This window comes from Sparus aurata, chromosome 2 (assembly GCF_900880675.1).
Source record: "Sparus aurata chromosome 2, fSpaAur1.1, whole genome shotgun sequence".
In the NCBI taxonomy this organism is placed as follows: Eukaryota; Metazoa; Chordata; class Actinopteri; order Spariformes; family Sparidae; genus Sparus; species Sparus aurata.
In genome coordinates, this window is record NC_044188.1 from 26679240 (window position 1) to 26694771 (window position 15532).

Genomic DNA, 15532 nt, shown 5'->3' on the forward strand with positions numbered 1-15532 from the left:
AGATCACGTGATCGCGTTATCTGGCGAATCCAGCTGCCTCGCACGGGGATCAATTCCGGATGGCGGGACGAACTTGTTTCACAAGCTGCTTGGATCGACAAAAGCAACTTGCAGGGAGGAATCGCAGTCGAACCCGGTCGCTCAGTTTGTCCTTAAGAAACTGGAGTAATATGTTGATTGAAACGCAGGAGCACCAACGGGTTCGCGCTTTATAAAGGTGTTTCGCTGCAAATGATCCGAGAGAGACACCGTGGCTCTCAGTGCGTCGAGCCCAATGGAAAATAAAAACACACACTTAGACGCAAACCTGAGATTAGAATAGTAAATCCATTTGTCACAGTATAGGAGGGGGGAAAAAAAGTGACTTTTCTTCATTTGTCCATAATATGCTTCCTCCAACATTCATCACATTCCAAAGCCATTGATCATTATTTGTATTCCTGGCCTCATATCTGTATATACCACACTTTATCCAAAGCACAGTTTGCGAAAACAGTGATGTATGCCCTCTACACCCTTCATGATTGATTGCATCTTTGCTGCTGACTCACTTTAAAACAGACCATACCTTCTTAATTTATCAGATTTTCTTTTATTTATTTATTTTTTTCCCGGTACGGGTTCCTCCCTCTCTCGCCCTCTCCCGAGGTGTCTGTTTGTTTGTGCGGGAGAGAGAGCAGTGGGGGAGCGAGGAGAAGATGGTGATCGCGAGGCGGGAGGATCATTCAAATGCTGCGTCGCCATGAAATAGCTGCGCGTCAGCGTCACGTACAGACGCACACATGACAAGATTCTTCATTTCACCCTTACATTTTTTTTTCCCGCATATTAAAGCCTACTCTTCAGAAAGTGCGTGTCTGAAACCCAGAATCGGTGCCAAGCGTCTGGTGGGTTCCCGTATGACATGAGAAGCAATCTGTTTTCATGAGCTCAGGTCCCGGGGCAGGAGATTAAATTGCTTATTCGGGATCCAGGGTTGAGAAAGTTTACTGTAAGTACCACTGGGTGCCGAGAGAAAGGTCCTCCAAAGCTTTTCTAACTCTAGCTCTTCTTTCTCTCACTGAGAGAATCAAGGTCAACTTGCTTTTACGTTTAACCTGTGTTCATTGCCGATGAAGAGATGGCGAAGGACGTTTTGGGAGCAAAGAAGCTGTTGTGGTAGATTAGTGTTTAGAGTGTAGAGTGTTTCATGGAAGGTCTCTTCCAGGCTCTCGTGTTTTACAAAGACGCTGTAAACACTAGTGCTCTCTAAGTTAACGTCGATCCCGTTTTTCCTGAGACAAAACACGCTCTGCTCTTTGCGCTCGTGAATAATAGCAGTCGAATTAACCCTGATGCCATTTCTCTTCTGCCTCCAGTTCCACCCAACATCTACAAGGTGTCAGAAGACATCACAGTGAACGAGGGCAGTAATGTGACACTCAGTTGCCTGGCCAGTGGCAGGCCGGACCCTGCAATCACCTGGCGGCTGCTCAACCCCTCAGGTAAGAGTCATCCAATCAGAGCTTATTATCATTCGCGTCAGTCAGGCTGATGGTGTGCCAGATTTCATCATTCGAATACCAGGGGTGTTTTTTTTTTTTTTTTTGTGTGTGTGTGTCTGTGTTTTTCTTTCGGTGATCCAAGAAGCTAAATCAGTATTGGAACGTTATCTGTGGTGCTGGCGATATGTAAGGGCTGTGGAGGTTAAAGACATGAACAGCATTTGAGTCCCTGCAGTTTTATATGTTGGCGCAAATATCACAATCGCTCTTTAAAGTGGTGGAGGGATATCCAATGTCCACTGAGGATAAACTAGTTTTGGATTTCATCAGATCCAGTCTTTTTCTCTCAGTATCAAAGTACGGTGAAAACGGGACATTCAAGCAGCCACGGTGACATTAAAGGTGCTTTACGCGACTTTCAGTGCCGACAGATATCACATTTTGTGCACCATCATCTCGGGTGCAAAAGCGAGCTGGAAAGTGGCCTCTGAGCAGACGCTGCTTTGCAAAGCTCAGATCAAATGAAAAATTTAGACGGTGCTGATCAAATATGACTCGATATTCTCTTAATGCATAGCCTATTTCTCATCGCAGATGCATTTAGAAACAGCGTGCTTTGGCCGTATTTTCAGCTCAGCAAACTCAGATGAAACTGTCGAACTAGGCAGGGCTGATCAAATCTGAATGAAGATTCTGTTATTGCGGAATTTCCCCCGTTTCTCAAACTCACATTTCTCAGTGTTTCTCGGATGTCTCAGATGCTCTCAGACAGATATTTTGGTGTAAGCCTACTGGTTAGCTGTGCTATGAGAAAGTGTGTAGCCTGCACCAGTCCATGTTGAAAAAGCACACAGGGAGGAGAGCAAGAGAAGTAAGCACTACATACCCTACTACAGTATATCTATATGTGGGGCAAATTGCTGTTTGTGCCGCTATATTAATGTTCCAAAATAGCATATGCTTAACATATTTAACTTACATGACACAGATGAGCCGTGATGTTTAGAAATCTAACAGAAACAGAAGTTGCAAGCAAACTGCGGCACATAGTCTCACTTGCAAAGATTCATCTGCAGCGTTTCAGTGCTGGACCTTCATCAGACCAACAGTTTGCTATCGTAACTATCTCAAATATCGACCTGCGACCAATCCCGATCCCCGCATCAAACATAGACAACTAACAAACATCAACTTCCTAACTGAATGCACAGTCCCATTTGATTACATGAAACTACAAAATTGAACAAATGCATGGAGAAACAACGAGATACGAGAAACAACAGATACATTTGGAAATCTATAATGAATACAAAATAGCAAATAACAAGAGTCCAATTTTTCCCCGACAAGCCTGCCAAAAAAAAAACACAGTCAAGAAATGCACACAGGTCAGTAGTAGATACACCTAACGTAGAAAATCAAAAGTCTGGAGAGTCAAAGCTTGAGATATAATAGACATAGAGACTGGAAAAAAAAACAAACATGCACCTCTCCCACGCACCTGGCTCCTGAAAATAGATGTGGGAAGTATTTTTCAGTTAACAAAAGGACTATAAACACAGATGTGTAGACAGGCTCGCGGTAAATAAACATCACAGCGTCGTCCTCTGTAACTTTTCGTCAGTCTCTATCAGATTTGTTGTGCAGCGCAGGATGAGCCTTGAGAGATGTTGTTATTTTCACTCCGCTATCGCATATTTGGAGCCTGGCACTATTTGCAGCTTCGCAGTATGGACGTCAAACCGACAAGCTGGAGTCGGGGGGACGTCTCAGAGGTGCAAACTGATCGAAACTTCTCAAATTTTTGTAAAAAAAAAAAAGTTATTTCATTCTTTCAATGACACTTCAGCGACTGCCTGGACCTCCTCCCACAGCGCCATCTCCTTCTTTAAATCCTTAAACTTTAAATCCATCTGTGGACCCTCCTATCAGAATAACGACCTCTGTTTCCAAAAGAAGAAATCAATAAAACTGACTTGTATTTTCCCGTTATTAACACTTCTTCCTCAAATCGTGCTTTATCAGTGGATTATTTCCAGTACGTACTATTACTTAAATACTGCTACTTACATCACATATTCATCTCTCTGTGTTAGCCATGTTAATATTTGTACGTGCTGTGAAACGTAGGATGATACCTCTGTCTATGTATGTGCGTTCACATATTGGCCATACTGTTTGGGGATTTAATTTCAGAGAAAAGAACAATGTCTCCAGCTGCCGAAGAGCCTGTCGTGTTGTGATGTATAGAGATGCTCGAGATGACAACAGCTCAGCCATGAGCTGATTGAACGCCGTTCTGTTTGCGCGCCTTTTATCAATTACCGTGTCAGTTTGTCAGCGCTCCAGACGCGTCTCATCAAATACACCTGCTCCGTGCACCTGGAAGCCGAGCGACTCGGATGGGTGTGTGTTTTCTTCTTTTGTCTGTTTGCATTAAAGGAGAGTGATTTGTTCAGACTAATCCCGCGAGCCATATGGATCTGACTGGCTGCTTTACAGCGCTGTGCCAGAAATCTGAAAGCTCCCTCTCATTTTTCTTCCCGAGGAAAAACTGAAGAGGAGCCGTCAAGGTTCAGATGCCTGGCAAAGTTACTGCAGGTGAAGCTCCTTCGTAAGTCCAAACAGATGTTTCACTCAAATGGATAGAGATGGAGATACAGAGGGAAGGAAAAAGCTATATATTCAATAGGAGGATTTTCTAAGCTGCAGTGTACAGGGCCTTAGTATCTACGCCTCTGCACGCTCGCTATGAAGAAGCTTTTCTCCTTTTTATTCTCTCGTGTTTTTGTCGAGGAGGTAGTGGGCAGATCAACTTCAATAGGTCTTTGTCCTTTACCGAACAGTGCGACTGGTGACATGGAGACAGTGCGATAGAAGGAAAATCCCGTCGGCATCCATTCAAGTGCAACCTGGCTGTAAGTCTGCACAGGCACATGTGGCTGCAGAGATGAGGGGAGGGGGTTTGGAACATTTGCAAAACTCAGGCGCAAAGTTGTTATTTTTTGTTGTTGTTTTGCGGGCGTCTTTGCCGCCCAGAATCCATAAGTCTAACCCAGTTTGAGAGCGCACGGGGGACTGCTGAGAGAGATAATGATGTCTGGCAGCCTGTGGTCTCACTGCTTCACGCCTTCGCCTGCCTGGGCGGTAACTCCGCTTCGCTCTGGTAGCAAGGGCTCTCAACTGTTTGCCGGGACTACACGTGTTTTTCTTGAGTCACAAAACGCCAGTTCATGTCAGAACTCGTGTCTTCTCTTCAGAGCTGAGTCAAGTCTCAGTTCCACGGCATGAGGATCAAGCTCAAGCGTCCCTAACGGTTCGTACCAACAATGCAACGTTTTCCCCACATTTCACCGGAGATCTTTTAGTTTATGAAGCAGAACGGAAGGAACCCCTGTTGTGATTTATTGGATGCAGGATGTTTTTTTTTTTTAATGAAGCAGACACCTACAGACAAAGGGGAACTTTATCAAGAGGATGCAGAGAGTGAATACATTTAAGTTAGCAAAAGGCAAAGTGGGCATACATATTTTGAGTGGGAGAGGAAAGTTTTCTTAACGTACCTACATTTGGATCACATTTGAACAACAATATATACGATTTACTGCTCAGTAAATCACTAGTCATCAACCTTATGGATAAACACACATCTTGACCAATCTTGGCCAACTGCATCCTCTGACTTTTATCGCGACAGTATAACATAAAACGCCCAAACTAAGCAAGTGGCTACCATTTGCACCTTAAAAAGAAACAGCACAGTCATAGCTAGTTACACTGATGGTAGGTGCTCACTCTGATGTAGATCAGGTTAAATGCAAAACACATCGCCGATATTCACAATGCGTCACCGCAACCTTTTGAGAGACTTTTAAAAGTCATCCAAGTGCAACTCGAGTCTGAAATCATCGCCGACAACTTTCAAGGCAAATTAGTAACGACACTGCAAGTGACTCAAGTATGATTGATACTTGAGAGCCACAATCTGGCTGAAGCTCATCCTTGCATAACTTACATGCATTTTCTGATCGACGACATCGGGCGCACGTTGCCGTTCGCGAACGTGTGAAAATCGCTCGCCTCGGTGACCACATGACCACATTAACTCACACTTCACACCTGTCGTTACTTGAATCCTAATTCTTACTCACCACTGCAGTAATTGCCATGAGAGCCTGGAGAAAACACTTTGTTGGCAAGTGCCCACACTCAAGTCGCCATGACACTCAAACTCATAATAAAACACACATACGGACGCGCGCACAGTCATTTAAATGGCAATAGATGCGCAACCGAGTGTGTAAGTCAGAGAAAACACTCAGGTCAGCTACAGCTTTTTTTCAGAGGTGTTGACCGTCAGCCTCCCACGCCTGCTTTCAACCTGGTGGTGTAATATCTGCCCCCGCTTTGCACATGACTGGTGGCGTGCAGTGTGTGTCACTGAGGAGTCAGTGGGCAGTGCGATTTAAAGACGAGCAAATGAGAAAAAGATGAGAGGTGAGCTGAGAGGGACTGTATTTAAAGGTGAAAAGCTCAGAGTGCGGTGAAATGCTACAACACTATAAATAAATAAGTGTTCTCATTTCATCACAACAACTGTAGTAGTTTAAACAAAATTACAAATGGCATCAACATGTTCATTTTCGTTAGATTCTCAGACAATAATGCATGAACCTTAATGAAAGCATTCAGTATTTAGGTGGCTGGTACCTATGAGTGAGTACAGTTTGATGCAGATCTTAATATCATCTTAATCTGGATCCAGCAGATTTAAATGAATGTTATTTGATATGGGATTATGGGCTTGATTGAATTAAAGGGGACCGTTCCGGCCTTGGCGGAGGTATGCACTCTATTGAGTGCCATTCTCGTTGAATCTTTAACAATGTGTTGTCCTTTCTAAACTATCAGATCTAAATCTAAGTAAAAAGTGCAATACTGTACCTATAAAGTGTAGTGGACTAGGAGTATAAAGCTGGATTAAATGAAAAATACTAAAAACTATAAAAAAAGATTGTATTTATGATGACAGTCACCCAGAGACTATGATGTATCAGAAAGGTACAAAGACACACTGTTTGTCTTTTCCACCGAATCTCCTCCTCAAAAGTGCATTGTTTTCACCTTTTTACTAAGAAGTGGTATAAGGGGAAACGATTATGCATGGCCTTGACAGAAAAACAAACTCTGCCTTTATGCTTGAAGCATAAAGACATGCTGACACTGGCACTATTTAAAGAGGATGAGCCACGTCCACGGAGCAATCGGCTCCGGCTGCATATAGCTTGCAAATATGTATTAGAGAAAAAAAACCCTCCTATTGTTGTCGATGCTGTTCGTTGTAATCTGGGCCATGACGCTCCAGATCCCTTTTCGTTGTGGTTGGTCAGCTAAAGTTTTCTTTGTCTCACAAAACACTAGAAATAAGCACTTTCTTTTCAGAGGTGCCCATCTCCCACCTGTCTGTGTTACCATTAAGTGTGAAGTAGAGCAAAACTTTTACATGCAGGAAATAGTGAACATGGCCTAACACTAATGAATCTCCCATGTTATTATTAAGCCATATTCACTCCATTTTGATGATTTGATGATTGTTTAACTTGTCAATATCTAGTTACTCAAATTAAGAACTGCAAATGTTAGCTGATTGGTTGACAAAAATAATTAGGCCCTGTTTTGGTAATTCAGTTATTCTTTTTTAGTTGTCTTTTTTTTAGAAGAAGAAGAAGAAGAAGAAGAAGAAATGTCAAAATCCTCTGCCTATAGCCTCTCAAATGTGAATATTTTTGGACTTCAGACAAATTAAGTAATTGAAAGATGTCAGCTAGAACTTTGGGAAATTGGACAATTTCAACATGTTTTAACATTTTAAAGACTAATCAATTAATCAGGTAATGACAAAGTAATCTACAGATTAATCTGTAGGGAAATTAATCAATAGTTGCAGCCAAATTTAAGCACACCTGTGAATGTATCACTACTGTGTAACCACAGTGTAAGCAGGCCCCATGAAACGTATACATAGCCTACATACATGCAGATTTCTAACTATAGAAGCAACCAATCATATTAAACCCAACAGTTAACGCCATGTTTAAAGGTGTTATTGATAACATTCAAACTCTCAATGTGTCATTCAGTCTCCCCTCTTCCACTGCATTCACATCACAACACTGCTGTTGTTCGAATCATCATCTCAAGTGATTGACAGTCCGTGCACGAGCTAAAGCTGCTAACGCTAGCTAACATTTCCACAAACTGGCAACTAACAGAACTGTTGATCGCTAACGAAACATGGACACCAAGTTATGCCAGCGTTATACTGTTGTCTGACAAAAATTGCTAGAATCTGGAGGCAACCGTCAGAATTCCTACACGGACATAAACAAAACAATCATTTTGGACCCAATACACATTTTGAAAGATTGATTCACGGTCACAGTATTGGTTTGAATGAAAACAGCTTTCTACAAGCTCTGTAAGCTTTAGAATTTCAAATAAATAACTTGTCTGCCTAAAAATGTAACCAGTCTGAACTTTAATTGTATTTTCATATGTTGTGAAACAGCTTTAAATCAACCCGACAAAACTGTAAAACTCCGGACTTCAACAAACCAAACTGACTATGACAGCCCACAGAGTCTTCAAACTGCAGACTGTAGCACGTCAGCTCTGGAATATGCCTGTTGTAAAGTTTTGCCCATAAAACTTCTGTTCTCGGGGGCTCAGTAAAAGCTAGAGCAATCTTATACAATTCATATAACCTTAGTGACAAATGATGCCTCCGATGCTGGAGCTGTGCGTTCTGCCGACTGCCTAAATTGGAATTCCGTCCGAGGATTTGTTTATGAGATAGTTAATAGGAGGGATTCTCAGGGTGTCCACATTGATTACGGCTGTCATCTGTTTCTACAGGGGCATCCCAGCTGAAACTGCTATTCCTGCAAACAATCTTATTTCACTGTTATTGTAGCCTCCCTCGCTCGGTTATCACCGAGCTAATTAGATTATAACTGACATGTTAGGTTTCCTTAACGACAAAATATAGTGCCGGGAAGATTGAGTGATAAATAGAAGGAGCATTTTCAGGGCCGGGGCTGTGTGTATGTATACATAATTAGACTCCATCAAAGACACTTTCTGTGTTTGTCACTGAAACAAGAAGTCAGGCAGGTTATTGCTCGCACATCACCGAGCTACAGTCGTAATTAAGGGACTCGGGGACTGAATTGAATGAATTTTTCCCGAGGTCTCATAATACATCGCTAGAGCAGATCTGAGGCAGCGATTTCTGGACCTGCTGTGTCGGGACTGCACAGAGCCACCGGATGAAATAAGGAACTCTGCGGCTCGGTAAATATTGCAACCCTTTGAGCGTGATCTAAGATGACAATGAGGCAGGAGACGCTTCGTTATGAGTAAAGGATGTAGGCTTTTGTGGGCTGAGCAAACAAGGTGCTCATTAAAGTCGTACACGCACCGGTTCACCCAAAGGGTTTTATTTGTTGTGTGGCTCGACTTTGCCGAAGCAAATAACGAGCAAAGTGTCACACTTACCGCAATCATAAAGTAGTGGTCTGTATGAAACTGATTGTAGTTATGAACCATTTCTTTTATAAGTGCTTTGTGAGACTTCCCCTCTCGACAAAATCGACAGAATCAGACGCTGCAGGAAGTTCCCAACAACAATACGTGTTTTCAAAGTGACAAAGGAAGTAAAACGGAAGCAGGTGAGGGAGTGACTGACCAAAAAACGGTTGGGGTGGATGGGTAAAAAAACTTCAAACAACTCAATCGGTTTCTTTAAACCAAGACTGGGATCACTCTCTAAACTTTGCCTTTGCCAAGTGTTTATCACTGCAACCATGAGGTCCTTCAACAGTTGGCATGCGCAGATAAATAACGTCATCCTACCAATGAGGGTCGTCAGATCAGGAAACGCTATATTTCTTGATTGTGAGGGCAGTTCCACATGACGTAGTTTGTCAAATCATTTGGATGACAGTTTTATCTAAGCCCTGAAAGTCCTCTCCCTCATGTCCTTGTCTTTGACTTCACTTTTACAATCAATAAGCATTAACGGCTTTTACCTCGAGTCCCGTCACGAGTGTGATTTATCAGCAGTCAAAGCGTTGCGTTTTATGCTTTCACAGCACTGTGTGCATCATTTTCAAGAGTGAAAATATCGAATGATATCGGCCCCATCCTGTTTGATAACATCGAGCTCAAAGGCGGCGGCGTTTAATTAGTCTGAAAACCTGTGCATGTAAAAACCAGGCACATGTGCGTGGCCCGCTGTCTCCCCTCCTTTGGTTGCACACTGTCAGCAGCCAGAAATCAATGCCTTCAAACAATACCACAATACAATCGGAAAGATGTTAACTCAGGTTCTGCAAATGATGGCCCCATGAAAATGGCAGCTCTCTTAGGCAACTGCTCGCTCTCCGACAGTCAGTCAAAGGTCATGGCGAGCTTGTTGTGCTTCCTCGCAAGAGTATTTTCACACTCGCAAATACTATTATGTGCACTCACATCAGGTGTAGTGTCTGGTCTTCATGTGCAGAGGAGCTTTATAACATCTTTTTCATCTGTTCGAGGCGCGCTGAATGGAAGCACAACACCACCACGTAGTTCTTGTACTTTTTATCCAAACACTTTTTTGTTCAGCCTCTGCGTGGGCACTGCTGTGCATATTGACTGAATAACTCATGCTCCGACTTGCGAGACGAATGATCAATAGAGCAGGGAGGAAAGGAGGGGGGGCAGAGGTGAAGGCATATTCAGCGGGATGGGATGAAAAAGAGTGTGTGTGTGTGTGTGTGAGAGAGAGCGAGAGAGAGAGCGAGCATGATTGCACACGTGTGCTAGAGTAATGTTTGTAATGCCTCCAGGTGGAGTGCGACATGCGTGTGCATTGATCTGCAAGCATGTTGTCGTCGTTCTCTTTAGCCGGCTGGTTCCCAGCGTGAGTCTGCTCCTTTTTTTTCTTCTTTTTTTTCAAGTCCCCGAGACTGGTAGCTAAAGGTGATAGACTGGAGCTCCAGGTGGAGGGAGGCCGGGAGAATGGCGGCACCCCATTGAGCACGATAAGGGGGGAAATGGAGCCGCTGGTCAAGCAAGGAATCCTTCACTGCATGCCTCTCAGACCACCAAAATAGAGGTCAGACAAGTATGAAAATACAGGCCCACCGGCTGCCTCTGGCGTCCCGTGACACAGCGAGGACCCACGCAGCACTGGAAAGAGGAGAAACTGGTGAAGTGATGCTGTCCTCGGGGCAGGAGAAAGGCAAAGAAGCGCAAAGAAAAAAGATAAGGGAGACTGGCAGGAGATGGAGAGGGGAAGAGCAGAACTGTGTTTTAGCGTGCAAATAGCGAGTTTCATTAGATGTGCAATCGTTCTCATCATTAGTTATAGTAACTCCAGTAGATAATTATTGTTCAATTATGCATTCGAGATCCTCTCACCTCTCTGGTGTAATAGAGTTTGTCAGTCATTTTGCACTGCAGGGAGGGCGACCCTGCCGAACCTCAGGCCCACTCAAGCGGAGACGCACATCTGGACATCCAGGGAGCTTGCACTGAAAGCATAAAGAACCCGGTGATTTAAATTCGAGTCATAAAGAAGCCTCGACTTCTTTACGACGCTGCACCCTTGCGGCTGAATGGGCGGGTGGCTGCAAGAGGTGTCTTGTAACCAAAATATCAACGGTTTAAGTTCCCCAGCACCAATTTTCTGTCCATCAGCACTCACGTTTACTGCCGCTGTGTCCTTGGGCAACACACTGAAGCCTTAAGGTGCTCTGGATAATAGCATCAGCTTACTGTAAATGGGTAGCTATGAATCTACTACAACAGCTTCATTGCAACAAAGACATCTGTCCAAATGAATTGATTTGGACCGCAGCCCGTGCTCCTGCGCTATATGATCCGGCTGAATATTGAAGCCATAACCCTTTTATAACAGTGCTTGGCCGGGCAGCCTTTTAGAGGTTTGATGCTGAGTGCCCTTGACATCCCTCCTCCGCCGGCTTCGGCAGTGTCGGCCACGCTCCATGTCCGGGCTCAGGAAAGTCTCCCCAGGACTGTCACCTTGTCTGGAAAGCTTCCCCAGCCCCCCCCCCAACACCCCAACACCCCCACCCCCGCGACTTTTTGTCTATCCGTCTTCTGCTGTCACTCCGTCTTCCTCTTCCTCATTTTCACTCTCATTGTCTCCTCCTCTTTCCATCATCCTCCCATCTCTTCCCTCGGCAGAGTATGACAGTCGCTTTCGATTGTCCTCTCTGCACCTCATCTCACTGTCTGGGGAGAGACGTGGTGCCGGAGAGCTCGGCACAGCACACACACCCACACACGTGTCTCCGACTCTCCGGTGAGAGTGAGGCAGGCAAGAGCGGAGATACATAGGTGCCTCAGTGTTGTAACTAGGAGCAGGTGAGGAGATTAGGCAGCAGACACACACACATACACACACACACACACACACGTCATTGTGAGGCAAGCTGTCGGTGACAGAGAGTTGCTGACAAGCCTGCTGATTGCGGGAGTGAAGTGTGAGGTGGTGACAGGTTCTTGTCAGAGCAACCCAGGTCAACCCTCCCGCCTCATGTCTCCAGATGTGTGCGACTGTGTGTGTGTGTGTGTGTGTGGTTGTGTGTGCCCGATCAATACCGGCACAAGACCTTTCGGAAGCAAGGAGAGACAGCTGTTCCTCCGTCTCTCAGCAGGTCTGAGATCTGCTGACTGTCACTGTTAGCTTGTTTGTTTACAATCGGCGCCATCAGCAGCTGGTCTGGAATCAGTCTGCTGTCACACGGTGCACAGAACATCACGAGCACAGCTTGCCCCGTGTCCGCCCAGCCTCATTAGGTGTATAGTCACCGCTGGGCCGGCTCAACACTGGAGCTCACACTTGTTTAAATTCTCGGCTGTGTGGAAAGTCAGCACTTTTTTTTTTTTTCCAGGGCTGTAAGCACTTTTTCAGGAGCCCCGAGTCACACAGCCCCTCGGGGAGGCAGTGGCCTGAGGGGGAGGCTGAGGGAAGTCGTCGATTTGAAGGTTTCTGGTTTGAATCCCAGCTCGACGTAAGCCAGCAGGGGAGGAGGATGGAGACACGCCGTCTTCTCTCTGCTGTACCGTCTTCCCCTTTTCTTGACGTGCCTTTGAGCAAAGCCCCCTACTGCTCCAGCAGACAGTGCTGAAGAATGTGTTTGCACTGGGCAGCTCCCATTGACAAATCCCAGACAAACTGTAGAAAAACCAAATAAATGAGTGGAGAAATGTAACAAACGCTTCCTAACAGGGCATGGGTTGCATTGAATGGATTGGTATGTAAAGAAAATAGAAAATAATTTGAATAAAATACTATTGCCTTTGCATTCCCCAGAACTCAACCCAAGTGACCTTCAATGGGAGTGAGGTGTTAGATGGTGCTCTCCTCAACAAATGAGAGAATATCTTTTTTAAAGAATGGTATTCATCTCTCCTGTGATGAATCCCGACTGATGCAACTAACTCTATTTGAGTCTGCACAGCGATAATTACAGCTAACAACAATCACCTTTAGGGTCCCGGTCGAGTCATTTTACCTTGTAGCCTAAGCAGAGCAGAGAACAAGAGATTATGAAAACTTGTTTGTAGAGGACGAGGGAAAGTTACATTATTGCAAATTGCTAATTGCCAATGGAGTTAGCCCTAGACATGTTTTCCATCGATTCTTTTCCCATCCGTGTGTGGCTGTCATAACCTTTGCTAATTAGGATATTGACCATTGTTGGAGGAAAAGAAAATCTGAGAGTTGGAGAAAGAAAGTTAAAACATTTCTAAAGAAGGAGCTGCAGTGTTTCGAGAATAAAGGCGAAAAGGTCATGCTGCATCGATTCTCATTCTGGTGCAGGGTGAAAAACACTCTGGCTTGTTTGTATCTCTTTAAACCGATCAGAATCACACAGGGCGGCACTAAACTCAGGATGCAGCGATGGTGGCACTGCGAAAAAGAAGTTCTCGCAAAAGAAAAGGTAACAGCTGCTAGTTTGTGTAGGCTTGCAGTGTGAGTGAACAGCTTAGAGTCCGGGTAACGGGCCAACATTTTCAGCATGTACACTGCTAGTTTGAAGATTGTTGCTGTTTCCTGTGGCGACAGTTTGGGGATTTTGAAACCATTAAAGCACAGATTGCAGAATTAAATAGAATGCCACCCGGAGGTGGCGCCAAGCGGCGGTCAGGCTAGTATTAACCAGAAAGTTACAATACGATTGTCATGATATTATGACTTTTTGTCTTGTGAACTTCTCACTTTGCTGTCACACCATTTTCACCCTTTTGTAAAAAGAATAAAAATATTGAATTCAATTCAATTATTTCTAGTAAAGCTCTCTAAGAACATGATTGTGTGTGTGTGTGAGTGTGTGTGCGTGTGTGTGCGTCATCTGTCAGATACGGTGCAGAGAAATGGAGATATCTTTTTGCAAGAGGCAAGTGATTTACCGGCGATTATGCAGGTGCTACATTTAGTGGCTGAATAGAATTGATAGTCATGGTTGTGTTGAGCAGTGAGTGACAGGGCCTTGGCCTACTGACAACAAATCTCATCACGCACAAACACACAGACACACACAAAAACACACATATCCTTGTGTTCCTATCTTCATGTACAGCTCCCGACGACATTTATCCCCTGAAGCCAAACCTCTTGCCTTACATGCAGAGACTCAACATAACCCTGAGTTTATCTCACTCCTGACATGACGTAGTGTGGGTGCATGAATGATGCAGGCGTGTGTGTGTGTGCGAGTGTGCCTTTTGCATGCAGCTGTGTGTTCACGATGGAGACAGGAGAGGAGAGAGCGCAGATGGAAACAGTGATATAGGGATGAGCAGCGATACTCCGGGCCTGACCTTGCTCTCTTTGCTTAACACATACTCCCATGGCAAACACAAGCCCATTGAATCTGTCCAGACAGTAATGAGAAGTCATCCCACAACAATAGGCTGGATCCGTTTATCAGCTGTGCATAGGAGAGAGCAGACAACCCAACTTCCCTTCATGGGAATTCAATCACAAGACCCCTTTTCTGTTTTATCAACAATTAATCTCTTCTTAGAGCCTCGGACATGAACAGGACAAGCAACCGAACAGCATAATGCGCCGCACAATGCGTGGCCACACCGGGAGGAACCACACCGACGTTTCCTCGAAAAAAAAACAAAAAACAACAAAGGCAAGTAAAATGAGATAGAGAGAGGAACGACAGCGTTCAGAAAAACAGACTGCCGCAGCGCTCGGCTGTGCGTATCATTGCTTCGGCTCAAGAAGCGGCAAATAAACAGCCGTCGTGTTTTTGGCTCCAACACCTGTGTTATTTCTGCACTGCCAGCGCCAGTGGCAGCAAATGGCTTGTGAACAGAAGTGGAAGTTCTCCTTTTGTCCTTAGCCCGCTGAAAATATATTGTTCGTGTAGGATTCCTTCTTCGATGTACAGCACTGCTGCCAAGTGTATTATGACATTAGAATTTGTGCAATGAAGACGCAGCACATTAACAAGAAGAGTCCCACAAGGATATTTATGGTGCTTTCCTTTGGAAGGAATTAAGATATTTCAGGTTCTAAGTGATTGTTCCTAGCCAACCACAGAGGAGGAGAAATATTTATGTTGTATTATTGTTACTGTGAAATGATGATTGTCATTTAAAGGCAAGGTACGTAATATCTGCTCCAAGGGGTCCCTCGGTCAAAACAAAATAAAGTACATCAGTAGTCTGATCATGGGAGTTGTTGCCTTCATTGTTAAGCAACCACCACTGCTGATGAAAATCTATCTACATGACGTAAATCTTAACAAACATTACACTGAACATTTGTGAAGATTTATCTACATGACATAAATCTTCACAAATGTTCAGTGTGATGTTTGAAAGTTTTACACCCAATCCCAATGCACCCATCACCCCGACTACTTAGCTCTACCTCTCGGTTTGCGTGTTCACACCCAAGAGAAGGTGCCACAATTTGTGTCGGGATAGAAATTAGGCCTCCATGACAGTTGTTC

The 15532-nt window shown here is 44.4% G+C and overlaps 1 protein-coding gene across 3 annotated transcripts in view; it reads left to right on the plus strand.

The window, feature by feature from the left end:
* The window catches only part of lsamp (limbic system associated membrane protein), a 470076-nt gene that overhangs the window by 426078 nt on the left and 28466 nt on the right, over nt 1-15532 (plus strand). For all 3 annotated transcript variants that reach the window (XM_030395195.1, XM_030395200.1, XM_030395187.1), the window contains one exon: nt 1359-1484. In XM_030395195.1, the coding sequence (XP_030251055.1) occupies nt 1359-1484 (126 nt within the window). The remainder of the gene's footprint in view (nt 1-1358; nt 1485-15532) is intronic.